Genomic DNA, 27,131 nt, shown 5'->3' on the forward strand with positions numbered 1-27,131 from the left:
GTTTAGTAGATGTCTCAGTAACAAAGACTCAAACAATGACAAGCTAAAAGCACAGTGTTGCGTCCTCACCTGGTGACCACTCCAGCACAGAGAACACCTCTCCCTTGGCACTGGTGAAGGTGACGCCGGGCTTGCCACCACTCTGTTGGCACAGGACAGGCGTATCGCTGGGCCACTCTGGTGCCGCGCCTGGCGTCTTCGCCACCTCCTCCTGGGGCCTTTCTTCACCTCCTCTTTCTCCTCCTTCCGTACTCCCACCTCCTCCTGCGCCGCCTCCTCCGGCCTCCACCACCGCCTCCATCCGCTCCTCCTCCACGATGGCCACATTGTCCAGGGTCTTTCTCAGGTTCTCCTGAAGCTTCTTGATGTCATCCAGGAAGCGCTTCTCCTTGGTGGGTTTCTCTGGCGTGACGGCAGTGGCGGTGTTGGCGTTAGTCCCGTTGGCGGAGGGCGTGGCACCGGACGTGGGCGAGGTAGGCGAGCCGCCCGTCCATAGCTGCTCCACGGTCATGTTCTTCAGGCTCTCCAGGATCTTCAGGGCCTCCTTGAGCTCGCGGAAGCCCCGCGGCGTGCAGTCTTTCCCGGGGAGCTTCTCTGCAGCATCACCCCCTCCTGCTCCAGGGGTGGTTCCTCCAGCACCGGCACCGGCGCCTGGGCTGGCTATAGCCCCCGCTCCCTCCTGGTCCTCTATGGCGTTAGGGGGCTTGGTGGGGGTGGCGGCCCCTGCTTTGCCGCTCTCCTCGGGGGGGATGATGAAGGTGCTGGGGCCGGTGGGGGCCGGGGTGGCGGTGTCCTCGTTGGCGGGGTGCTGGTCGTCCTCGTTGGTAGTCAGGCCGTTATCAGTCTCCCAGCTGTCGCTCTCGTCCTCCCACTCCTCCGTGGACAGGCCACTGCTGCTCTCCTCCACAGAGTCATAGTCAGTCTCCTCGATCTCAGACTCCACGTTGTACAGGTGCTAGATGGAAGGGGGGTTAGAAAACAAACTAAATCATCGCCGCGTTTATAGGCAGTCATTAATAATGACTAACTTTCATTAAATGCTTTTTGTGTCAATATCAAATGTCGTTATAGAATAATACATTTTTCAAAAGGGCAGCAAGCAAGTCACACAGCAGCATGCTATCTGCAACACAAATTCAGATTACACACAATTAGCATGAACACACAATTACCTGAGCAGAAGGTACAGTAGTAGGACACGTCATTGGTATAGTGAACACAAGCCAACAAAAACTTAACAGAAACCAACAGAGCCACCGATTAGTGACCACTACAGCCTCGCATGCGGACAGAAAGACTACAATTACCATGAGTACCTGTGGCAGGACGATGGTCATGGAGTTGTCAGCCCACACCACCTCCACCTTGCTGCTCACGTCCACTCTGAAGACCTGGCCTACTGACGTCTGGGCAGATGATAAAAGATAAAAGACCGGTATGTGAAAATACGCTTTCTACACTATAGTACTGTACTGGATGATATTTCCTTTCAGAGCACGCTTTTAGTAACTATGGTGGATCTGTAACCAGGCCAAAGCACCTGTACAACGTGGACCGGCAAAGAACACTCCAAGAGCCACGGGGAAAACTACTAACATGTCAACAGACAAAATGAATGACATTTTCAAACTTACATCGTTCTCACACTCTGTATTCCGCTCGTTCTCAGAGTTCCCTATCCTGATGACGATATCAGTGGTACGGAAGTGGAAGTCTGGGTGGTCGGCGATGTCGTACACACTAACATCCTCCTCTTCTCCTATGACCTAAACAAACAAAACTATCAGCCATTAGACTGATATAAAGCAACTCAAATGACACTATAAGCCACCATATGTAGTGCACTATTTTTGACCAGAGCAATAGGACCATGGGGATATTGCTTTGGCCCAAGGTAGTGCACAACATGTGGAATAGGTTAATGTGGAAGAGTAATTTCAGACGGGCCCGAATTCAATTTCTATAGAGCTATGGATTATAAAAAAAGGTTGTTGTTCCCCCAGGTGACCCGAGCCGACACACAATGCCCAGCAGACTGACCTCCACGTTGTCGCTAGAGGCGTTGAGTTTGATCCACTTCACGGCACAGGTCCTGCCCTTGTGGTCGCCCGACTGGATGACCCCGTACACACCTGGGTCCGTAGGGGCTTGGGCTGTGTGACCACACACACACAGAGAGAGAGAGAGAGAGAGCTGAAGTTACATTTTGTGCCTCAGGTCAGAAAGTATCACCAAGGACACCATGTATGAAAATGAAAGTCAAACGAGGGAGCCATTTATCAGGTTACTTCCTCCACAGTTACAGAACCAAAATAAACTCTATATTTAAACCATGTTAAATATAGACGATAGAGTAAACATAGTGGTACAGTCAGTGAATCTTGTTTCTCATGGTCAAAGTCCTTTAGGTGCCTTTTGGCAAACTCCAAGTGGGCTTTCTTGCCTTTTACTGAGGAGTCGCTTCCATCAGGCCACTCTACCACAAAGGCCTGATTGGTGGAGTGCTGCAGAGATGGTTGTCCTTCTGGAAGGTTCGCCTATCTCCACAGAGGAGCTCTGTCAGAGTGACCATCGTGTTCTTGGTCAACTCCCTGACCAAAGCTCCTCTCCCCCGATTGTTTGGCCGAGAGGTCAGCTCTAGGAAGAGTCTTGGTGGTTCCAAACTTCTTCCATTTAAGGATGATGAAGGCCACTGTGTTCTTGGAGACCTTCAATGCTGCAGACATTTTTTGGTACCCTTCCACAGATCTGTGCCTCTACAATCCGGTCTCTGAGCTATACGGACAATTCGATCGACCTAACGGCTTGGTTTTTGCTCTAACATGCACCGTCAACTGTGATTTGGAAAGGCACACACCTGTCTATACACATGACAAAAAAACGTTGATTTGATTTCTGTTTATTATTTTAAATACATTTGCAAAAATGTCTAAAAACCTGTTTTTGCTTTGTCATTGTGGGGTATTGTGTGTAGATTGATGAGGGAATTTTAAAATCCATTTTAGAATAATGCTATAACGTAACAAAATGTGGAAAAAGTCAAGGGGTCTAAATACGAGCGGGAAGTGCGCTAGCTACTTACGTCGTTTGTCGACAACAAAGTCTCCGGGGCAGAACTCGTGGTTGTCCAGGTGCTGGATGGGGATGAGGTCATTGGAGCGGATGAGTGTCTCCATGCGGCCGTCCTTCCAGAGGACGTCGGCCGAGGTCTTGGTGGACACAACCTCTACTGCTACCCTGACGGTTAAAAAACAGGGAGATGGCAGATATTAGAACTAGTGACTAACTTACTAGAATTCACTGACAAGGCCTAACAATTTCACTAAGTTGTTTTGGTTAAGAGTGGAAAATGCCTATAGGTTACACAACGGAAAGTTAAACTGACTCAGCCATATGCGCAGCAGCAGTGTGAATCAAAGATTTCACGCGGTGCCGAATCTAATCTCCTCCGGCTTGCATCCTCTGTCACTGTCTCCCTCCAGCCATAATATCCATCTCATGTCGTGTCTTTTCTTTAAATCACTCTCTCCTCTAACTCAATTCAATCCCCTCCCACTGAAATTCAGCCACTTTCCCCTTGCTCTGCCTCACTACCTCCTCCTTGCTGTCGTACCCCCCCCCCCCCCCCCCCCATCAGTCTTCCTCTCGCTCTCTTCCTGCAACTCAATCTAATTTTTCTCTCTCTGTCTCTTTCAATCAGAGGACCTGGCTGTTATCTGGGCACACCTAAGCACATGCTACATGATTTATCAGCTGCCAGCTATATTTAACCACCAGATCTGATATACAGGGCAGTTTAAAAAGGGGGGAAATGACAGCCTTGGATAGCGTCTGAAATGGCATCCTATTGCCTATATATAAACGCACTACTTTTAACCAAGGCTGTGGTCAAAAGTAGTGCACTATATAGGAAGTATCAGATATGCAGCCTTGGAAAACCTGCTACTTTTTTTGAATGGTGCCTGGTAGAAATTGAAGTACTTGAATTCTGCAATGTCTTGAGAAAAGGTTACATCAACCCAAACGTCAACCTAATGGTGCATAGCTAATTGTTGGTACCGGCGTGATTTTTATAACAAAAGGAACTTAACTATAGAGTTTTTAGTCAGAGAACCACAAGGAGAGCGAGTGCGGTAGTGAGCGTATTCATTTCCACAATGCACCAATACCACTAAATTTATGCTAGTATAATCTGTGAATTGTTATTGGTACTAATATTGAATTGGTACTATATTCAGATTGATACTAGTACTGGATTGGCACTAGATTAGTACAATGCCTAGTAGTACCATAGAGTGGTACTAGTACTGGATGGGTGCTAGGTTCAAGATGTGAAGACAAGGCCAGGTCACACTGTCACTGGCAGCATCCACACAGCGTAATAACACCCAGGGTCATTAATGTACATCTGCTCCGGGAAATAAGCCTGAAATCGATCCTCGTAGTTAGTAACAAGCCATCAGAAGGTTCGTAAGGAGGAGAGGACATTTTCTAGGAGACAAGATGTTGGATCGATGAACACTGGTCTGTTTGGCTGAGGAGTGGGTGTAAGGTGACCCCGCTCTGTGTGTATGCATCCCAAATGGAATTGGCACCCTATTCCCTTTTTGACAAAAGTAGTGCACTACTATAAGGAATAGGGTGCCATTTCGGATACAGCCTCTGTCTCTGGCCTAAGACGGAGGAAAATTATGTGATTGTCTATCTGTACAAGGCTGGGAGGCATGAGAAGCTGGGAGAGGCACAATGTGTCCTTGAGCAAGGCACTTCACCCTTATTTTCTTCAGGGGCGCTGTACTACTACGAATGTGGAAAAAAATAAATAAAAGTGACACTGGGGTCACTGGGGACACTGGGATGCAGCATTTTTGCCAGCGGGTAGCTGAATTCTTGCCAGCAAGCTATTGATCATCCTTTACACGTGCCAAGGAGAGAAGAGAATGGCCAGCTAAGGGACATGTCCTGAATGGAGAGAGAAAAATGGAGGGAGGGCGCAAGAGAGGGAGGAATAGCTGAAGTTCTGAAAGGGAGGGCGTGAGGGAGAGAAGGCAGAAAGAAGGAGGGGAGAGGACTAAAGTGTGGCCTAGGCTCTGACCTTGTCTGCTACATTTGTAGTTATTTATATACATTTGTTGTCCGCTACATTTGTAGTCACATGGCATATTATGAATACAAGTTGTTTTGATTGACAACTGGCTCACCTGTCGCCGGGCTTAAACTCGCGGGAGAACTTGGTCCTCTTTTTCTTGTGCTTCCTCTTCAGGTTGCGGATGGACAGCGGGATGCTCTTCTTCCTGTTCAAGCCCCCCAGACCGCCGCTCTGCGACGACGCGGTGCTACTCGCCGACGACGTCAGCGACAACGTGTCGTCTGTGTCCTCCGCCCCCGCCTCATCGTCTGCATCCTGCTCCGCGGGCTCGGGCCATGGGTCAGAAGGGGGAGGGCACAGGGGCGAGGGCTGGAGGGTGTGGTTGGGGCCGTTGTTGGGGTGGTGAGGACGGGGGAGCGCGGTGTGGTTGGTGGAGTCTGGGTGGGTGTTGTCAGGCTTGAGGTCACCTGGGTGTGGGACGACACGGTTGATTGTCGTTGAGTTGTTTTTACATGCAAAATTGACTAGTGGTACAGTATATGCAGTGACTTGGGACTGACCTAAGCATGAAGAATAGATTTTAATTGTAGGGCGAACTACCCTGCACAAGGTGTGCTGTTATCAGATGGGCACTCAGGAGTAGACTGTATTGAGACAGAAATGATTCTAAAATAAAATAAAAATTGAGCTCGTCAGCTGTTTAAAGTGAGGATATCTGCCAAAAAATGACAAGGAAAAAATGTCTGATGACCAACATAGGTATAAATAAAAGCAGCATTTACCGTCAAGGCTGTCCGTGTTGTCCGTGGAGTGCTGGTTGGCACCTTGTGTGTCTGCATTTTCACTGGGCTTCTTCCCTAACAACTCCTTCTTGAACATTCTTTTCAACTGCAGGAAGGACATTGTCATAGGACACTGATATAATACGAAACATGGCAAAAATACACAGTTAGCGCATGCTTTGAGGGAAGAAAATTGAAAACATGGAGTATCTGTACAATCAGAGGCAACGTTGTGATCAATTGTTTCACACACACACACACACGGGGACAGGCACGGACAAAAAGTATTAAATATAGAAACATTTCCTCTCCTACACACACACACACACCTTCCTGGCTACGGGGTCCTCTGGGAGTCCAGGGGCTCCGTCGGGCCACTCACAGGTGATGTGTGTGGTGTCTCCCTTGGCTGGGAACACGTACAGGGCCCTCTCCCCCAGCTGCCTCTGGGTGTGGTCATAGTAGCCCAGACGCTTCACTCTGGATCAGAACAAACACATGTAGGGGGAGCATGTTATTATAAGGATCATAGAAGTAAAAGAATGGGTGTGTTAGGGATGAGCATCTCTCCATCTAGATACATGGGCTTTGACACGATGCACTAACATTTGTTGCATGAACACATTCATTTTCTATTCTAAATTAAAATTGTATACTGAGCTGGATCCTTCAAAGCTGACTTCTTGTAGCCGAGTGGCCCTTTGTGTATGTGTGTGTAGGCACTTGAGCCACTATCAGATTCCCCAACACCCACTGATCATTTCAACATATATTTACATTTTTGCTAGTAATATGTCAATACTTATCTGCAGAAATGACCAATCAACCCTTAAAGTATCAAAAACATATTCTGAAACATTTTTTTGGGGCCTTACTGAAGTGTCTGTCCTACATTGGAAATGTAAGAAAGATGAGGTAATATGTGTTATTTTTTGTACATGTATTTAACCCCTTATTTTTGGCAACAATCTTATTTTTACAAATTGTACTTGGCCTTACTGCTATTAGACCATACAAACACATTTTTGTCACTAAACATTCTCCATATATAATTGGAGCCCAAACTGTTCGGAAGCAACAGAAACAACTCGGTAGATGGGCTGAATTGACTTGAGATGTGTCCCAAGAAGCAGTCGTCGAGGGAGTCGTCGAGCAAACCGTTCAGACACTACAGGTGATGTTGTGAGAACACCTATTTTCAGATGTCTCAGGGTTTGACAAACACCGCTCTAACTCTCAACATTCACCGCAGATGCGGAAGTGCGACATAGATGCAGTTGAAGTCGGAAGTTTTGTTTTGTTTTTCAACCACTGCACAAATTTCTTGTTAACAAATTATAGTTTTGGCAAGTCGGTTAGGACATCTACTTTGTGCATGACACAAGTCATTTTTCCAACAATTGTTTACAGACAGATTATTTCACTTATGATTCACTGTATCACAATTCCAGTGGGTCAGGAGTGTATTATACACTAAGTTCACTGTGCCTTTAAACAGCTTGGAAAATTGATTTGAGTCAATTGGAGGTGTACCTGTGGATGTATTTCAAGGCCTACCTTCAAACTCAGTGCCTCTTGCTTGACATCATGGGAAAATCAAAAGAAATCAGCCAAGACCTCAGAAAAAGATTTGTAGACCTCCACAAGTCTGGTTCATCATTGGGAGCAATTTCCAAACGCCTGAAGGTACCACGTTCATCTGTACAAACAATAGTACGCAAGTATAAACACAATGGGACCACGCAGCCATCCTACCGCTGAGGATGGAGACGCGTTCTGTCTCCTAGAAATGAACGTACTTTGGTAGGAAAAGTGCAAATCAATCCCAGAACAGAAGCAAAGGCCCTTGTTAAGATGCTGGAAGAAACAGGTAGAAAAGTCTCTATATCCGCTATGCAATCTGGTTTCAGAGCTGATCATGGGTGCACCTCAGCCACGCTCAAGGTCCTAAACAATATCATAACCGCCATCGATAAGAGACATTACTGTGCAGCCGAATTCATCGACCTGGCCAAGGTTTTCAACTCTGTCAATCACCACATTCTTATTGGCAGACTCAAAAGCCTTGGTTTCTCAAATGATTGCCTCGTCTGGTTCACCAACTACTTCTCTGATAGAGTTCAGTGTGTCAAATCGGAGGGCCTGTTGTTTGGACCTCTGGCAGTCTCTATGGGGGTGCCACAGGGTTCAATTCTCGGTCCGACTCTCTTCTCTGTATACATCAATGTCGTCGCTCTTGCTGCTGGTGACTCTCTGATCCACCTCTACACAGACGACATCATCCTGTATACCTCTGGCCCTTCTTTGGACACTGTTAACTAACCTCCAGACGAGCTTCAATGCCATACAACTCTCCTTCCGTGGATTCCAACTGCCCTTAAATGCTAGTAAAAACTAAATGCATGCTCTTCAACTGATCACTGCCCGCACCTGCCCGCCCGTCCAGCATCTCTACTCTGGACGGTTCTGACTTAGAATATGTGGACAACTACAAATACCTTGGTGTCTGGGTAGACTGTAAACTCTCCCTCCAGACTCACATTAAGCATCTCCAATCCAAAATGAAATCTAGAATCGGCTTCCTATTTCGCAACAAAGCATCCTTCACTAATGCTGCCAAACATACCCTCGTAAAACTGACCATCCTACCGATCCTAGACTTCAGCGATGCCATTTACAAAATAGCCTCCAACACTCTACTCAACAAATTAGATGCAGTCTATCACATTGCCATCCGTTTTGTCACCAAAGCCCCATATACTACCCACCACTAAGACCTGTATGCTGTCGTTGGCTGGCCCTCGCTTCATATTCGTCACCAAACCCACTGGCTCCAGGTCATCTACAAGTCTCTGCTAGGTAAAGCCCCACCTCATCTCAGCTCACTGGTCACCATAGCAGCACCCACCCGTAGCACGCGCTCCAGCAGGTATATCTCACTGGTAACCCCAAAGCCAATTCTTCCTTTGGCCGCCTTTCCTTCCAGTTCTCTGCTGCTAATAACTGGAACGAACAGCAAAGATCACTAAAGATGGAGACTCATATCTTCCTCACTAGCTTTAAGCACCAGCTGTCAGAGCAGCTCACAGATTCTGGCACCTTTACATAGCACATCTGTAAATATCCCATCCAACTACCTCATCCCCACACTGTACGTGTTTATCGTGCTCCTTTGCACCCCAATATCTCTACTTGCACATTCATATATACATATTCTGCACATCTACCATTCCTATGTTTAATTGCTATATTACTTCGCAACCATGGCATATTTATTGCCTTACCTCCCTCGTTTGCACATACTGTATATAGACTTTTTCTACTGTATGTTTGTTTATTCCATGTGTAACTGTCGTCGTATGTGTCGAACTGCTTTGCTTTATCTTGGCCAGGTCGCAGTCACACTTGTTCTCAACTAGCCTACCTGGTTAAATAAAGGTGAAAAAAAATCCACAGTAAAACGAGTCCTATATCGACATAACCTGAAAGGCCGCTCAGCAAGGAAGAAGTCACTGCTCAAAAACCGCCATAAAATAAGCCAGACTAAGGTTTGCAAATGCACATGGGGACAAAGATTGTACTTTTTGGAGAAATATCCTCTGGTCTGATGAAACAAAAATAGAACTGTTTGGCCATAATGACCATCGTTATGTTTGGAGGAAAAGGGGGAGGCTTGCAAGCCGAAGAACACCATCCCAACCGTGAAGCACGGGGGTGGCAACATGTTGTGGGGGTGCTTTGCTGCAGGAAGGCCTGGTGAACTTCACAAAATAGATGGCATCATGTGGCAGGAAAATGATGTGGATATATTGAAGCAACATCTCAAGACATCAGTCAGGATGGTTGCACATGGGTCTTCCAAATGGACAATGACCCCAAGCATACTTCCACAGTTCTGGAAAAATGGCTTAAGGACAACAAAGTCAAGGTATTGACGTGGCCATCACAAAGCACTGACCTCAATCCCATAGAAAAGTTGTGTTCAGAACTGAAAAAGCGTGTGTGAGCAAGGAGGCCTATAAACCTGACTCAGTTACACCAGCTCTGTCAGGAATGGCCAAAATTCACCCAACTTTTTGTGGGAAGCTTGTGGAATGCTACCTGAAACGTTTGACTAAAGTTAAACAATTTAAAGGCAATGCTACTAAATACTAATTGAGTGTATGTAAACTTCTGACCCACTGGGAATCTGATGAAAGAAATAAAAGCTGAAATAAATCATTCTATTATTCTGACATTTCAAAATAAAGTGCTGATCCTAACTGACCTAAGACAGGACATTTTTACTATGATTAAATGTCAGGAATTGTGAAAAACTGAGTTTAAATGTATTTGGCTAAGGTGTATGTAAACTTACGCCTTCAACTGTAGATGCAGTGGATTGAGTCGCATCCAATGCATACAACTCTAGATTAAATTGACAGATTTTTTTTAAATGGGGATGCTTTAATTATGCTAATTCAATTTTCCTCAGGGGCGTCGGACATTGACTTTAGGGGGTTAATATAGAACAGCTTTGGATTTCACCTGTCTCAAAAGCTAATGGTTCTGACCGTTTGGAACTTTAAGGAGAACTGCTCTTTCTCCAGCTACGCCCATAGGGTTACAGTGCAGCTTGCAAAAATGATTGGGGTCATTTTTTATAAAGTTACAACATCACCATGTTCATGTAAGCATCCAATTAAGACATGCAGGTGTGAGAGAGAGATGTGATTGTGAGGTGTGTATATAATGTGTGTGGACCAGATCACTGGAAATAGGACTGTCCATACACTGCATATCTGTGACGGAAAACTGCAGCCTCTATGCTCCCCGAGTGTAGATGGCTGGCTGGATGGATGAGTGAGTCAACGAATGCAGGGCTCTAGTGCGACCATGTTACTCACATACGCGGGGGGAAAAGTATTTTGCTGTGCGACCTAGAATTGTTTATTTAGGAGTACCAGTGCACCTACAAAAATTAAAGAAAAAAAATTTATTTTCATTATGCTCCTAAATTTACCTGCAGAGGTTCTCCTGGGAGATGGTAGAAGGAGGGGGGTAGACGCTGTCCGTGCCCTTGGGGGAGTAACTCTTGGTGATCCACGTCACCTTCAGCTCCGCCACCTGGACCTATTGGGGGGGGGGGGGGGGGGGGGGGGGAATCACATGACACAGAACCATTTAGAGCAGTGACATCACACATACTGAAGTAGCTAAGCCTATTATTAAGTGGTAAGGTTATCTGGTCAGTAAAAACAGGAGAAATAATAATAATAATGCACGACTATAAAATACGTAAATTGCCATCATCATACCTCTTCGACCACCACCCTGAACTTGCTCTTCTTACGGAGTACGGGCTTGACCCCGGAGAGCCACTGGACATTGGAGAAGACTTTGGCTGGCCCGATCAGCACCTGGCCTGGGTAGAAACCATAGGCCTCTTCGAAGAACAGACCCTACCAACCAGGGAGGAGATGCATATTACTAACAGACAGAGGCAATTTCCCTAACCCAGTCCATTGAGAATCTAAAAAGATCTGGAAGATATCCTGCTGCTCATTGGTCATGTCAACAAATGACAGGAGAACATACTTAACCTTCAGTGTATTTTTCGTTTTTTTTCTTTCAATAGTTGACTACATATACTTTAGTTGTATTGTTTCTGAAATAACAGCCGAAGTGAACATGAGTAACACCTAAGCACTCCCAGTCAAAGCACAACAGTTTCCGATTAATATTGGACGCACGCAACCTGCTACCTTAAAACAAGACAAGATTAAGATTAGATACCATTTAAACTCAATTATCTAAAATCGGTTTCCTAAATTGACCCAGCTCAAATGGAATTGACCCCCAACCCTGTTACAAAGTATCACACATCTATCTCTGGTCAATAAGGAGGAGTTGGAAGCTCAAGGCTGTGAGGAGTAAGTTCATTTCATATTGCTTCCACCTAGCCAGCCTTATCCGGTCAGTGAAGTGCAGTGGACGAGGGCAGACGGCTAGGTTTTCACACAAAAACGCAGCTCATGGCATTTCACCTACCGAGTCACTAACGTGAGGACAGACGTCGTACAGCTTGGCGCCGTCCTCCACATTCATGGAACACCTGCAGTAGTAGAGGGAGGAGTTGAGCTAAGCATGAAGCAGACACATCGATGTCAATTAAACAGTTCTGAAATGACACTCATACTGGGACAGATTCTGTACCTGGCTCCATTGGACAGCTTGAGGATGATGTGGTTGGTCAGGTCGTACACCTTCCCCAGCCAGAAGTCGTAGGCTATGTAGTCCCCATACATGAAAGACTAGCAGGAAACACGCATGAAACAAATGATTGTAAGAGACATCGACATGGTACATATACAGTATCAGTCAAAATATATTTTATATTTGAGATTCTTCAAAGTAGCCACCCTTTGCCTTGACAGCTTTGCACACTCTTGGCATTCTCTCAACCAGCTTCATGAGGTAGTCACCTGGAATGCATTTCAATTAACAGGTGTGCCTTGTTAAAAGTACATTTGTGGAATTTCTCTCCTTCTTAACACATTTGGGCCAATCAGTTGTGTTGTGACATGGTAGGGGTGGTATACAGAAGATAACCAGATTTGGTAAAATACCAAGTACATATTGCCCAGTTAAATAAAGATTAAACAAAAAATAAATAAATATTAAGGCAAGAACAGCTCAAATAAGCAAAGGGAAACGACAGCCTATCATTACTTAAAGACATGAAGGTCAGTCAATCTGGAATTATTTTCTGAAAGTTTCTTCAAGTGCAGTCACAAAAATCATCAAGCGCTATGATGAAACTGGCTCTCATGAGGACCGCCACAGGAAAGGAAGACCCAGAGTTACCTCTTCTGCAGAAGATAAGTTCATTAGAGTTACCAGCCCCCCCCCGAAATTGTGGCCCAGTGAAGGAAAAGAGTGAAGGAAAAGCAGCCAATAACTGCTCAGCATATGTGGGAACTCCTTAAAGACTGTTGGAAAAGCATTCCAGGTGAAGCTGGTTGAGAGAGTGCCAAGAGTGTGCAAAGCTGTCATCAAGGCAAAGGGTGGCTATTTGAAGAATCTTAAATATAAAATATATTTTGATTTGTTTAACACTTTTTTTGGTTACTACATGAATCCATATGTGTTATTTCATAGTTTTGATTCCTTCACTATTATTCTACAATGTAGAGAATAGTAAAGGTGTTCTAAAACTTTTGACCGGTAGTGTATATAGAATAAAGAAGTAAATTATGGACGACCTTCCTTCCAAGGCATAGGCTACTACGGGAGATACTCGAGAAGGACAAAAATAATACATTTATTTGATAAATCACATGTGGAAATGTTTCCATCTTGCAACTCCTCTGTGGACAGTGTGGTCAAGTGAATACTGTGTCCATCTGTTTTTTCTTACCCAGATGTGATGTAGGTCTTTACTGTTGACGGGGTACAGGACACAGTTGGTCCCCACTAGTTTTACAGCACACTCTATGTCGATGTCGGTCACGATGCCACACTGGTTGTCCTGGAAACCACAAACAAGACAAGGTTTACCATATCACCATCACCCTGACACTCTAGCCAAAAACAACGCTCCAATGTGTGTCAGTGCGTTTTAATTTTTGTTTTCTATCACTAGTCAACTCAACTCAATAAATACAACCTGGGGACAGGTGTTGAATATTAGAATAAGCTACACATACGCTAAAATGTTTACTCAATACATTAGTGTGCTTGCATCAATCCCTATCTTAACAAAGAGGGCATGCATGTAAGCCCTTTCTGATAAAGGCATGTAAGCAGATTCTACATAAAAACACTGCAGCCTGTACAGTCATCCTGTGTTGGTACGCCGGTCATGTAGGGTGTCATCAGCTAACACAGTGTAGTGATACGACAGGAGAGGGAGCTCCGCTTACGTTAGAATTCATCCGCCGCACAATGTCTCGGATAACGATGGATCGATCTACAAGTTTCAGCTGCAACAGAGGGTGGAGAAAAGAGAGAGGGTGAGATGAGGACATCATAGAATACATTGACAAGACCGACAAGTGAACTGGTCTAATTTCAACTGTCATTTTAGCATCTTGGCAATTGGAAAGCCATTTGGTCCCGGTTACCGACCCAATCATCTCATCTGACCCAAGTCTTATGACTGCTATCTGATACCAGTAGTGATGACGCAGCAGTGAGGTAGGCTGTGCTAAATACAAGTCAGCCTCTTCCAAATCACAGTAAGCAGTAGTACCTGTAGGGTGCTGCACATAATCCCACCTATACCAAAAAATGATGTACATACAACACCTTTGATGAGAGTGCCTTCGGAAAGTATTCAGGCGTCTTGACTTTTTCCACATTGTTACGTTACAGCCTTATTCTAAAATTTATACAATTATTTTTTCCCCCTCATCAATCTACACACAATACCCCATAATGACAATGCAAAAATAGATTATACTTTTTTTTTTTTATGAAAAAAAATGAAAAAAAATGAAGAAATAAAATTATCACATTTACATAAGTATAGAGACCCTTTACTCAGTACTTTGTGAAAGCCCCTCTGGCAGGGATTACAGCTTTGGGTCTTCTTGGGTATGACCCTACAAGCTTGACACACCTGTATTTGGGGAGATTATCCCATTCTTCTCTGCATAGCCTCTCAAGCTCCGTCAGGTTCGATGGGGAGCATTGCTGCACAGCTATTTTAAGGTCTCTCCAGAGACGTTTGATCAGGTTCAAGTCCAGGCTCTGGCTGGGCCACTCTAGGACATTCAGAGACTTGTCCCGAAGCCACTCCTGTGTTGTCTTGGCTGTGTGCTTAGGGTTGTTTTCCTGTTGGAAGGTGAACCTTCACCCCAGTCTGAGGTCCTGAGTGCTCTGAAGCAGGTTTTCATCAAGGATCTCTGTACTTTGCTCCGTTCATCTTTCCCTTGATCCTGACTATGCTCCCAGTCCCTGCCACTGAAAAACATCACCATAGTTAAATAAAGGTTAAATAAAAAATAAAAAATGCTGCCACCACCATGCTTCACCGTAGGGATGGTGCCAGGTTTCTTGATACTTGGCATTCAGGCCAAAAAGTTCAACCTTGGTTTCATCAGAACAGAGAATCTTGTTTCTTACAGTCAGTCTCTTTTTGCCTGTTGCAAACTCCAAGTGGGCTATCATGTGCCTTTTACTGAGTAGTGGCTTCTGTCTGGCCACTTTACCATAAAGGCCTGATCTGTGGAGTGCTGCAGAGAAGGTTGTCCTTCTGGAAGGTTTTCCCATATCCACAGAGGAACTCTTGAGCTCTGTCAGAGTGACCATTGGGCTCTTGGTCACCTTAGACAGTTGATTGCCTTTCCAAATCAAGTTGTAGGAACATCAAGGATGATCAATGGAAACAGGATACACCTGAGCTCAGTTGAGTCTCATCGCAAAGGGTCTGAATACTTAAGTAAATAAGGTATCTTTTTTATTTTTAATAACATTGACTAAAATTTCTAAAACCTGTTTTAACTTTGTCATTATGGGGTATTGTGTGTAGATTGTTGAGGATTTGTTTTAATTTAATCCATTTTAGAATAAGGCTGTAACGTAACAAAACAGTGAAAAAGTCCAGGAGTTTGAATACTTTCCAAAGGCACTGTATATAGTATAAGGTATGAAAGTCTCGACTTTAACCGCAACTTCCCCCTGCCTGTCTCTCTCATCCGAAAGACAAGGTCGTACAGCAATGATGCGGTCTATAGACGATGCACTGAGTTTATTCAGGGATCTCTGGGGAAGCGCGAAGAAGAGCATTCGAGTAGAAGATCAACATTTGGATGTCAGAGGGTACAGTTCAGTCTCACTCTTGCCACACAGAACTGGGAAAATACTGTTGAAATGATGCCCTTGTTAGTCTACAAAATATCACAGTGAACAAAATATCAAAATACCACCAATGCAGCAGATAAGTGGCAGTTTAAAAGAGGCACTACTAATTACAAATGATCTATGTACACTGGCAGCCCTATGTACAGCAATAGCCTAATAGATTGGTGGGTGGATAGACAGATTAATGAAGGAATTGGCATACAGGGAAATTACTAAATGAAAGCAGAATTTCCTGGGTGGAAGTAATCAATGAGTGAATGTAGAAAGGATGATACATAGGGTTGGGACTGACTGGGTAAAGATGTGATTGGGTCATGTCTAGATGATACATCTTTTGTCAAATTTAACATCAAAAGTTGCTTTAAACAAAAAAAGAGCATTTTCCCTAACCTTATTCTCCTAGCCTGCTGCGCAAGTTATCCTAAACATGCTACGAAAAGTCAATCGACAAAAGCTGCATCCCTTCTAGACAAAACTCAATAACTGAGGGGGGGAACAGATGCCTTATCAGGGGATGACTGGGAAACCCGGTGCCTCCAAGCACCGTTCTCCTGTTAACATACTTGGTGAGGTGAAATGTTCAGAATGTTGCAGGGAGAAATGCAATGAAGAACGAACATACTACTTGAAAGACCATCATATCTGTTCTACTCCATACATTTCTATTCGAAACAGACGATACCTTTGAAAACAGATTCCCAATAAGATACAGTAACTCAAACTAGCCTTTCCAGTCTGTATTTCTCAGTCTTAGCTCTAAATTTAGTCGTATCTTTAATCACCCATCATGTTGATGCAGTAGACGAACATGACTGGGGAATGGGAATTACACACAGACCACTCAACACCGGACTCCCTCGCGAGTCAAATCAGCTCGTTGCTGTCTATTCCATTTTCCAAGTGATGACACGTACTGTTCTCAAAATGTGGGGAGACAGACAGATCATGCTTCAAAGGCAAGAGTTATTCAGTAAGCCAGGGATAGACTAGTGGTGGGGCGCCAACATGCTCCATAATACTAATCAGTGTAATGTGGCTAGCGCTAGTAGTGGCAAGCTGCTCCTCTGGCTGGAGTTTGAATGGGTGGCAGCTGCCAGCCGGATGCCATCACCTACAATAGAATCATGGAGGAGAGAGGAGGGAGGCAGGACGAGCGATGATTAGGAGGAAGAAAAGAGGAGTGAAAACTAGGAGGGAGGAAGTGTGGTTATGAAGTGGAAGGGAAGGGTGTGTGTGTGCGCGTGCACGCGCGTGTGAGAGAGAGAGCCTAAATTGGACATTACGGAGATATAAAAGCTATTACTCTAGTAATCCTGTATCTCGTCTACACACACCACAATCTGATTGGACTAGGCCAGCTGCAGCTATCCCCACATGTTTTCAGGTCTAGACTAACCTTACTCTTGTAAATTGTGGGGCGAGGAGGAGGTGGGCAAAATGGGATCGATGCTCCATTTACACATAACGCTGTCTTAACCATCACACCACTTCCAGTGTAGTGGCTGGACACACTCATGTATGCACACTTACACAAACACAGATAGGCCTACACTGAAGCATGCGCACACAGTCCCTTGTGTGTGTTCAGTGATTCTAATTCTGCCATGGAGAAGAGGGGTCAGGCAGCCTGCGGATGAACCAACTGTCTCACTGCATAGGAACCATGAGGCTAAAATCAATACATACTCAACCAAATATGATGGAAGCAACCATGTGAAGTACTAAGATATGACATTACAATAGAATACAGTAGGGCAGGCCACACCTTCCAGAAAGCATATTGGACCGTGACTATTTTATAGCTATCAAAACAATCCAATTTGGCTTTCATTATTCATGATATGTTTGTAACGCAGTCCCGGTTCCACTCCCAGAAATAGTCAGAGGGAGAAGAAAATAGGATGAGGGAGAGAGCAGAGGAAGGGTATACGGTCACTGATCTCATCTAGAAGTGCTGGTGATAGAGAACCTCAGAGAAAGAAAGGCATGAATATCCTCTCTCCCTTTTCTAGTCTTTTCTTTTTTCCTCTCCCCCGGCCCACCAAAGGAAGCTATTTCCTAGAGATGTCACCACTGACTGTCTCATCTGTTGCCTCCCTGTTCACTGCTCAATGAGCTGATCTGTGCCTCGCTGCATCCTGCACAAATCACCGCTCCTACATAAAACGCTCACATATTACATAGCCTATGTGTTGCAATAGGCTATGTAAAACTACTAACACAAAGAGAACATACACAGGTCCCCCCCCCCCCCTAAAGCTAGAAATATCCAGAGGGAAAACACTGAAAACATCCTTAGTCTGTGTGTGTCGTATGTTGGAGGATTGCCTGTCGACACAATATAGATGTTCAGGAATTCAGTGGAAACACCTGTCTGTATTGGAAAGAAACCCCGGTATTGGCGTCTTTTGTTCAGGCACCAGTAACCGTCTAATAACAATGGTTACTCAGCATTACGGCGTCAAGCGGCAGCCTGGAAACCAGCAGGCTGTTCTGTAAAAGGTGCCGCTAAAGGGGGGGGGGTCTTTCTCATACACACTATAGTGCCAACACGCAAACAGTCTACTAGAACACACTAACAAAGCGGACATCTCTCTGAAAGGGCGAGCTAAGCTGTCAGGCTAAAGGCTAACAAAGCAGATCTGTTCCTTTGTCTTATCTCAAGGACAGAGAGTTTTTGTCTTGTGATAGATCAGCGTTTCCTAAACTAGGGGTTGAGACCATGGGGTGGCGTGAGAAACTCAGAAAAATAACTATAAATTACCGCTTGGTTCATAGAACCTCCAACATACACTAAATGTCATTGAGTGTTTTTTAGGCTTTATTAGTCAAGTGACAACCAATGTAATTTGCTGGGTTATTGTTATCAAAGACGCTATTGGAAATTGTGTTTAACCAGAATAAAGTAGCCTAAACAACCACCTGAGACACGACTCATCTGGCTACATAGCCTTCCTGCTGACTAGGGCTTAGGTTTAAAAAATGTAAAATCTTCCAAAATAGTCTAAACCAGTGGTTCCCAAAGTTATGTCTCATACCCCTTCAAACATTCAACCTCCAGCTGCGTACCCCCTCTAACACCAGGGTCAGCGCACTCTCAAATGTTGTTTTCTACCATCATTGTAAGCCTGCCACATACACACTACAATAAATGTATTAACCATAAGAATTAGTGTGTTTGTCACAACCCGGCTCGTGGGAAGTGACAAAGAGCTCTTAAAGGACCAGGGCACAAATAATATAATCAATAATTTTGCTGTTTATTTAACCATTACATATAAAACCTTATTTGTTCATCAAAAATTGTGAATAACGCACCACAGGTTAATGAGAAGGGTGTGCTTGAAAGGATGTACACACAACTTTGCAATGTTGGGTTGTATTGGAGAGAGTCTGTCTTAAATCCTTTTACACACAGTCTGTGCTTGTATTTAGCTTTCATGCCAGTGAGGGCCGAGAATCCACTCTCACATAGGTACGTGGTTGAAAAGGGCATCAGTGTCTTAACAGCGCAGCCCTATCCAGAAATCTGGCAGTGACTTCTGATTAAATTTTCACAGGACCGCTTGTTGCAATTTCAATGAGGCTCTCTTGTTCAGATATCGGTAAGTGGACTGGAGACGGGGCATGAAAGGGATAACGAATCCAGTTGTTTGTGTCATCCGTTTTGGGAAAGTACCTGCATAATTGCGCACCCAACTCACTCAGGTACTATATCAAATTTGACATTGTCCGTAAGCTTGAGTTCATTTGCACACAAAAAAAATAAATAATAATAATAATAATAATAATAATAATATTATGACTCACATTTTTTTTTGTTTTTGCCACACCAGTGGAAGATCTGAGACCAATCATACGATACTCTCCAACCCCTCTTTTACGCTGCTGGTACTCTGTTTATCTTATATGCAGTCACTATTTTTTTTTAAATAAATAAATTAAATAAATCATTTTTAATTAAAAAAAATAATAATAATAATAAAATAAAAATCAATTAAATTAATTTAAAAAATTGGCAAATCGGCGCAAGAAAATACCGATTTCCGATTGTTATGAAAACTTGAAATCGGCCCTAATTAAAATCGGCCATTCTGATTAATCGGTCGACCTCGAACTATACATTCATGTACATACTACCTAAATTGGCCCGACCAACCAGCGCTCCCGCACATTGGCTAACCGCATTGTGTCCCACCACCCGCCAACCCCTCTTTTTACGCTTCTGCTACTCTCTGTTCATCATATATGCATAGTCACTTTAAAAATACTTACATGTACATACTACCTCAATAAGCCTGACTAAAAGGTGTCTGTATATAGCCCTGCTACTCTTTTTTTCAAATTACTTTTTACTGTTGTTTTATTTCTTTACACACACACACACACACACACACACACACACACACACACCTTTTTTCCCCCGCACCATTGGTTAGAGCTTGTAAGTAAGCATTTCACTAAGGTTGTATTCGGCGCACGTGACAAAAACACTTTGAGTTGATTTTGGAGATCATTCATTGGGAAACTGGAGATTTCATTGGGAAACTGCGGAGTAGCTCATTACAGTGCAGATAAGTGTCAGTCTGCCGTTGTTGAGGCGACAGCGTGTATCTAAATAAGTTTCCACAGGAAAACTTGATTAAGAGAAATATGATTCCATCTTTTTCTACCAAGCCATCTCCGAGTACGTTTGCGAGGAACTGAATACGATAGGGAATTAGTCCAACTATCCTTTCTTTTTTTTGGTGAATCACATTTTTATTTTGCGTACCCCAGTTTGGGAAAACCTGTTCAAAACCATTTGATTTTGCATTTTTGTTTTATAAATAAATATTGATATAAAAATATCGAGTCTCTCGCAAGTCTCTCAAAGTTCTTGGTGGGTATTATTCTACTGAACTCAGCAAAAAAAGAAACGTCCATTTTTCATGACACTGTCTTTCAAAGATAATTTGTGAAAATCCAAATAACTTCAGATCTTTATTGTAAAGGGTTTAAACACCGTTTCCCATGCTTGTTCATTGACCCATAAACAATTAAAGAACATGCACCTGTGGAACGGTCATTAAGACACTAACAGCTTACAGACGATAGGCAATTAAGGTCACAGTTCTGATAACTTTGGACACTAAAGAGGCCTTTCTACTGACTCTGAAAAACACCAAAGGAAAGAAGCCCTGCTCATCTGCTTGAACATGCCTTAGGCATGCTGCAATGAGACATGAGGACTGCAGATGTGGCCAGGGCAATAAATTGCAATGTCTGTACTGTGAGACGACTAAGATAGAGCTACAGGGAGACAGGACGGACAGCTGATCGTCCTAGCAGTGGCAGACCATGTGTAACAACACCTGCACAGGATCGATACATCCGAACATCACACCTGCGGGACAGGTACAGGATGGCAACAACAACTGCTTGAGTTACACAAGGAACACAATCCCTACATCAGTGCTCAGACTGTCCGCAATAGGCTGAGAGAGGCTGGACTGAGGGCTTGTAGGCCTGTTGTAAGGCTGGTCCTCACCAGACATCACTGGCAACAACGTTGCCTATGGGCACAAACCCACCGTCACTGGACCAGACAAGACTGGCAAAAAGTGCTCTTCACTAACGAGTCGCAGTTGTGTCTCACCAGGGGTGAAGGTCAGATTTGAGTTTATCGTCGAAGGAATGAGCACTACACTGAGGCCTGTACTCTGGAGCGGGATCGATTTGGAAGTGGAGGGTCCGTCATGGTATGGGGCGGTGTGTCACAGCATCATCGGACTGAGCTTGTTGTCATTGCAGGCAATCTCAACACTGTGCGTTACAAGGAAGACATCCTTCTCTCTCACGTGGTACCCTTCCTGCAGGCTCATCCTGACATGACCCTCCAGCATGACAATGCCACCAGCCATACTGCTCGTTCTGTGCGTGATTTCCTGCAAGACAGGAATGTCAGTGTTCTACCATGGCCAGCGAAGAGCCCAGATCTCAATTCCATTGACCACGTCTGGGACCTGTTGGATCGGAGGGTGAGGGCTAGGGCCATTTCCCCCAGAAATGTCCGGGAACTTGCAGGTGCCTTGGTGGAAAAGTGGGGTAACATCTCACAGCAAGAATTGGCAAATCTGGTGCAGTCCATGAGGAGGAGATGCACTGCAGTACTTAATGCAGCTGGTGGCCACACCAGATACTGACTGTTACTTTAGATTTTGACCCCCCCCCCCCCCCCCACACTTTGTTTAGGGACACATTACTCCATTTATGTTAGTCACATGTCTGTGGAACTTGTTCAGTATGTCTCAGTTGTTGAATCTTATGTTCATACAAATATTTACACATGTTAAGTTTGCTGAAAATAAACAGTTGACAGTGAGAGGACATTTCTTTTTTTGATGAGTTTATTATTACTAGCTCAAACACTGAACCTGCAAAAATGACATTCCTTTGTGGGTGATGGTAATTTCAGATTAACTTAAAGAGAGAGAGAGAGAAGTCCGCTCAGACAGATCCAGCTCACGAGCTCCATCAGCAGCATATTTGAATTTAGAATGGAAAATTAAATGTAATTTATGCAACAACTGTTAGTGCATCGAATCATATCGCATTGAACGTTCCTCTAATCAAACCAAATCCTTTCAAACCAAAATGTTTTTTGTTCCAGTATCATATCGGAGCCCATGTATCTAGATGCATATCAAATCGTCTTGAAAGGGAAAGATGCAGATCACTAGTACAACAGTACTGGTTTTGTCTTCCTGGGCTCATTTACACGAGTCACACTCTCCAGGTGGGGTGCAGGAGGAAGGATGGAGGGGGAAAAATGAGACAGAGAGAGACAGAGCGAGAGAGCAGCCTTGGGCCACGCCTGCTCTCCATTCACATACAGCATGTTCATACCTAAAATGATAAAGATCAAATATTTATCTCATACTAGATTCACTCTCCCTCTGTCTCACACACACCAGGGCCATGTACGACACATACACACAAAACCATCCTACACACACCTCCCTACATTTCCCTCCTCCATCTCCAGCAGACCAGCCATGTCTGACAGAGCTGGTGGTCCATGGATCAAGACAGTGAGAACCACACAGCTCCATTAGAGGGGCTGTGTGGTAATGTTCTAGGCCTTTACACCCGTTCTCCTGGGGGAGAGGAGAACCAGGTGGCGTTAAGAGAACTGATAGTCTGGTATAAAACCACTATTCTGGAACAACTGATGGGAGCTGAGGAAGGGTCAGCAGCGAGAGAGAGAATTACTGACAGAGTGAAAATAGTGGCAGGGCAATAGGACTGAGGGAGACAGACGGATAAAGGTAGGTAGATGGAGAGGAGGGGTGGAAAGAGAGGGGGAGGGAAAAAACAACAGAGAAAGAAAGCCAGACACAGAACCAGCCTGTCTCCCCGACCGAGGTGTCAATACAGCAGAGGGAGAGGCTGTAGACAGCCGGCCTTTCTTCACAAGTCCCCAGTGCACACATCTACCACACACAGAGGCAGAGAGAGAATGAACTACAGGACAAAATACAAACTAGAGGTCGGCCAATTAAATCGGCATGATTAGGTTTTCTTAACAATCGGTAATTGGGATTTTTTGCCGCTTATGGCCGATTACATTGCATTGCACGAGAAAACTGTGTGGCAGGCTGACCACCTGTTACACGAGTGCAGCAAGGATCCAAGGTAAGTTGCAAGCTAGCATTAAACTTATCTAATAAAACACAATCAATCTTCACATAATCACTAGGTAACTTTACACATGGTTGATGATACTAGGTTAACTAGCTTGTCCTGCGTTGCATATAATCAATGTGGTGCCAACTGTTAGATAAAATACGGAAAGTATCAAAATGATAGTTTCCGGATTTTACCATATTAATGACCAACGGCTCTTATTTCTGTGTTTATTATATTATAATTAAGTCCATGATTTGATAGAGCAGTCTGACAGTGGTAGTAGGCAGCTGCAGGCTTGTAAGCATTCATTCAAACTTTACTGCTCGCCGCTCGCTTCACAGCACTTGCGTCACGGCGCTCGGCGCTCGCGTCACAGCGCTCGCGTCACAGCGCTCGGCGCTCGCGTCACAGCGCTTGCGTCACAGCGCTTAGCGTCACAGCGCCACAGCGTTTAGCGCTTAGCGTCACAGCGCTTAGCGCTAGCGTCACAGCTCTTAGGTCACAGCGCTTAGCGCTAGCGTCACAGCGCTTAGCGTCACAGCGCTTAGCGCTAGCGTCACAGCGCTTAGCGTCACAGCGCTTAGCGCTAGCGTCACAGCGCTTAGCGCTAGCGTCACAGCGCTTAGCGTCACAGCGCTTAGCGCTAGCGTCACAGCGCTTAGGTCACAGCGCTTAGCGCCTGCGCCACAGCGCTTGCGTCACAGCGCTCAGCGTCACAGCGCTCAGCGTCACAGCGCTCGCTTCACTAAAGTGCCTATTAGAACATCCAATAGTCAAAGGTATATCAAATACAAATAGTATAGAGAGAAAGTCAACACATCATAATTCCTATAATAACTCCAACCTAAAACTTCTTAACTGGGAATATTGAAGAACTGGGAATATTGAACCACCATCTCTCATATGTTCTGAGCAAGGAACTTAAACGTTAGCTTTTTTACATGGTACATATTGCACTTTTACTTTCTTCTCCAACACTGTGTTTTTGAATTATTTAAACGAAATTGAGCATGTTTTATTACTTATTTGAGACTAAATTGATGTCATGTCTGTATTATATTAAGTAACATAAAAGTGTTCATTCAGTATTGTTGTAATTGTCATTATTACAAATATATAAATAAATAAATCAAATAAAAATCGTCCGATTAATCGGTATGGGCTTTTTTTGGTCCTCCAATAATCGGTATCGGTGTTGAAAAATCATAATCGTCCGGCCTCTAATACAAACCCTCCAACCCAAAAAAGCCTGTGGGGTTGAGGGTATCCTCAATGAAATGCTAAAATATACAGACCATCAATTCCAATTGGCTATACCTTATCCTCAGCTCTGATATATTCCCCAATATTTGGAACCAAGAACTGATCACTCCAATACACAAAAGTAGAGAAATTTGACCCCAATAACTACCGTGGGATATGTATCAACAGCAACCTTGGGAAAATCCTCTGAATTATCATCATTAACAGCAGACACACAGATTTCCTCAGCGAAAACAATGTACTTAGCAAATGTCAAATTGGCTTTTTACCAAATTAGCGTACAACAGACAATGTAATCACCCTGCACACCCTTAATGACAAAGAAACAAAAACGCTACGTCTTCTCATGCTTTGTTGATGTAAAAAATTTGGCATGAGGGTCAGCTACACAAATTGATGGAAAGTGGTGTTGGCGGAAAAACATGTTGTGGGCCCGAATGGGCCCGAAGGGGGGACATTATAAAATCCGTGTTCACAAACAACAAGTGTGCGGTTAACATGGGCAGAAAACACACATTTCTTTCCACAGGGCCGGGGCTTGAGACTGGGATGCAACTTAAGCCCCACCCACTTCAACATATAAACGGATTGGCGAGGACACTAGAACAGTCTGCAGCGTCCGGCCTCACCCTACTAGAATCTGAAGTCAAATGTCTATTTGCTGATGATCTGGTGCTTCTGTCCCCAACAAAGGAGGGCCTACAGCAGCACCTAGATCTTCTGCACAGATTGTCAGACTAGGCCCTGACAGTGAGATAAAAATAATGGTGTTCCAAAAAAGGTCCAGTTGCCAGGACCACGAATATAAATTCCATATAGACACCGTTGCCCTACAGCACACAAACTATATATACCTTGGCCTAAACATCAGCGCCACAGGTAACTTCCACAAAGCTGTGAATGATCTGAGAGACAAGGCAAGAAGGGACTTCTATGCCATCAAAAGGAAAATAAAATGTGATATTCCAATTAGGATCTGGCTAAAAATACTTGAATCAGTTACAGAACCCATTGCTGTTGTGAGCTCACCAACAAAGAATTCACAAAACACCAAATTGAGACTGCATGCAGAATTCTGCAAAAATATTCTACGTTTACAACGTAAAACACCAAATAATGCATGCAGAGCAGAATTAGGCCGATACCCGCTAATTTTCAAAATCCAGAAAAAAGCCGTTATTCTACAACCACCTAAAAGGAAGCGATCCCCAAACCTTCCATAACAAAGCCATCACCTTCAAAGAGATGAACCTGGAGAAAAACCCTCTAAGCAAGCTGGTTAAAATACAGCAGCAAGATTTGAGACCTGTTGCCACAAGAAAAGGGCAACCAGTGAAGAACAAACACCATTGTAAATACAACCTAAATGTATTTTCCCTTATGTACTTCAACTATTTGCACATCATTATTACAACACTGTATTTAGACATCATGACATTTCAAATTACTTTATTTATTTGGAACTGTTGTGAGTGTAATTTTTACTGTTCATTTGTTATTGTTTATTTCACTTTAGTTTATTATCCATTTCACTTGCTTTGGCAATATACCCCTTTAAATTGAATTTTGAGAGAGAGCGCAAGAGAGCGAGGCCGAGAGAACGAGACCGGGAGAGAGTGAGCATCAGATACATAATCTAAGGAGGGGTGTGGTTGACAACAACCCTTCCACATTACATCACTGCTCTGCATTCTCCAGCACAGTACTCCACAGGGACAGGGAGGAGGGGAAGAGGGATAGGAGAAGGAGAGGGAGGACAGCTTATCATTTCACATCTTTGTAGTGAGTTAACGAAGCCATTCTCTCGACCCCTAGACTATAGGGAAGGATGGATCCAAGATGACTTCGCTGCTTCTCTTCTTTTCTAATCTAACCTCTCCTCCACCTGCTGCAGGGCCTCTTCACCTTCCAGACCTGTCACTTTCTCTCCCTCTGCTGATGATCCCTTGTTCTGGCCGCTTGTGAATGTGTGACGTGTGTGTGTGTGTGTGTCTCCACTCTCTACGCTAAGGCCCTGGCACCTGCTCAACATTACCCAAGCTCATGCACTCCCTTCGAACACGGAGGCTACTTGGCAGTGGCAATGTGTCCCAGATTACTTCATTAATAGTCAACCACAGGACCTGCAGTTTAGCCTATTCTCTGAGCACTACAGGACTAGAACCAGATTACTAAGTAGCAAAGAGGCTAGTAACGAAAAAGCTACATAGTAGCAAAGACCCTCAGTTCGCTAATGTGGCTAATGACTGCAATGCTAATGCTAATTGTGTCAAAACAAACATCATGAAGACATGTCAATTAACATGTGAGGAGAATGGCCTAACATCACGGTGGTGTCAGTCATTTAGTCTTAACTGTAAGTCAATTAGGATCATCCGATGTCTAAATACAGATACCCTAATTTGTGATATCTTAAGCCTCCTCAGTAGGGAATGGCTAACCGCTAATGGCAATTATTCAAGCACCATGCTAATAAGTTG

General features: G+C 44.2%; 1 protein-coding gene across 2 annotated transcripts in view; it reads right to left on the reverse strand.

The window, feature by feature from the left end:
* Positions 1 to 27,131, reverse strand: part of LOC139370456 ((E3-independent) E2 ubiquitin-conjugating enzyme UBE2O-like) — a 49,967-nt gene that overhangs the window by 11,925 nt on the left and 10,911 nt on the right. For both annotated transcript variants that reach the window (XR_011627138.1, XM_071109950.1), the window contains exons 2-15: positions 13,776 to 13,835; positions 13,271 to 13,381; positions 12,067 to 12,164; positions 11,902 to 11,965; positions 11,169 to 11,312; positions 10,874 to 10,983; positions 6,201 to 6,351; positions 5,872 to 5,977; positions 5,202 to 5,556; positions 3,083 to 3,237; positions 2,041 to 2,153; positions 1,635 to 1,766; positions 1,317 to 1,406; positions 70 to 955 (exon numbers count right to left, since the gene is read on the reverse strand). Coding sequence is in view for 1 of the 2 variants with exons in the window: in XM_071109950.1 (XP_070966051.1) it covers positions 70 to 955; positions 1,317 to 1,406; positions 1,635 to 1,766; positions 2,041 to 2,153; positions 3,083 to 3,237; positions 5,202 to 5,556; positions 5,872 to 5,977; positions 6,201 to 6,351; positions 10,874 to 10,983; positions 11,169 to 11,312; positions 11,902 to 11,965; positions 12,067 to 12,164; positions 13,271 to 13,381; positions 13,776 to 13,835 (2,575 nt within the window). In the remaining variant the exon portion in view is untranslated. The remainder of the gene's footprint in view (positions 1 to 69; positions 956 to 1,316; positions 1,407 to 1,634; positions 1,767 to 2,040; positions 2,154 to 3,082; positions 3,238 to 5,201; positions 5,557 to 5,871; positions 5,978 to 6,200; positions 6,352 to 10,873; positions 10,984 to 11,168; positions 11,313 to 11,901; positions 11,966 to 12,066; positions 12,165 to 13,270; positions 13,382 to 13,775; positions 13,836 to 27,131) is intronic.

Source organism: Oncorhynchus clarkii, chromosome 17 (assembly GCF_045791955.1).
Source record: "Oncorhynchus clarkii lewisi isolate Uvic-CL-2024 chromosome 17, UVic_Ocla_1.0, whole genome shotgun sequence".
Taxonomy (NCBI): Eukaryota; Metazoa; Chordata; class Actinopteri; order Salmoniformes; family Salmonidae; genus Oncorhynchus; species Oncorhynchus clarkii.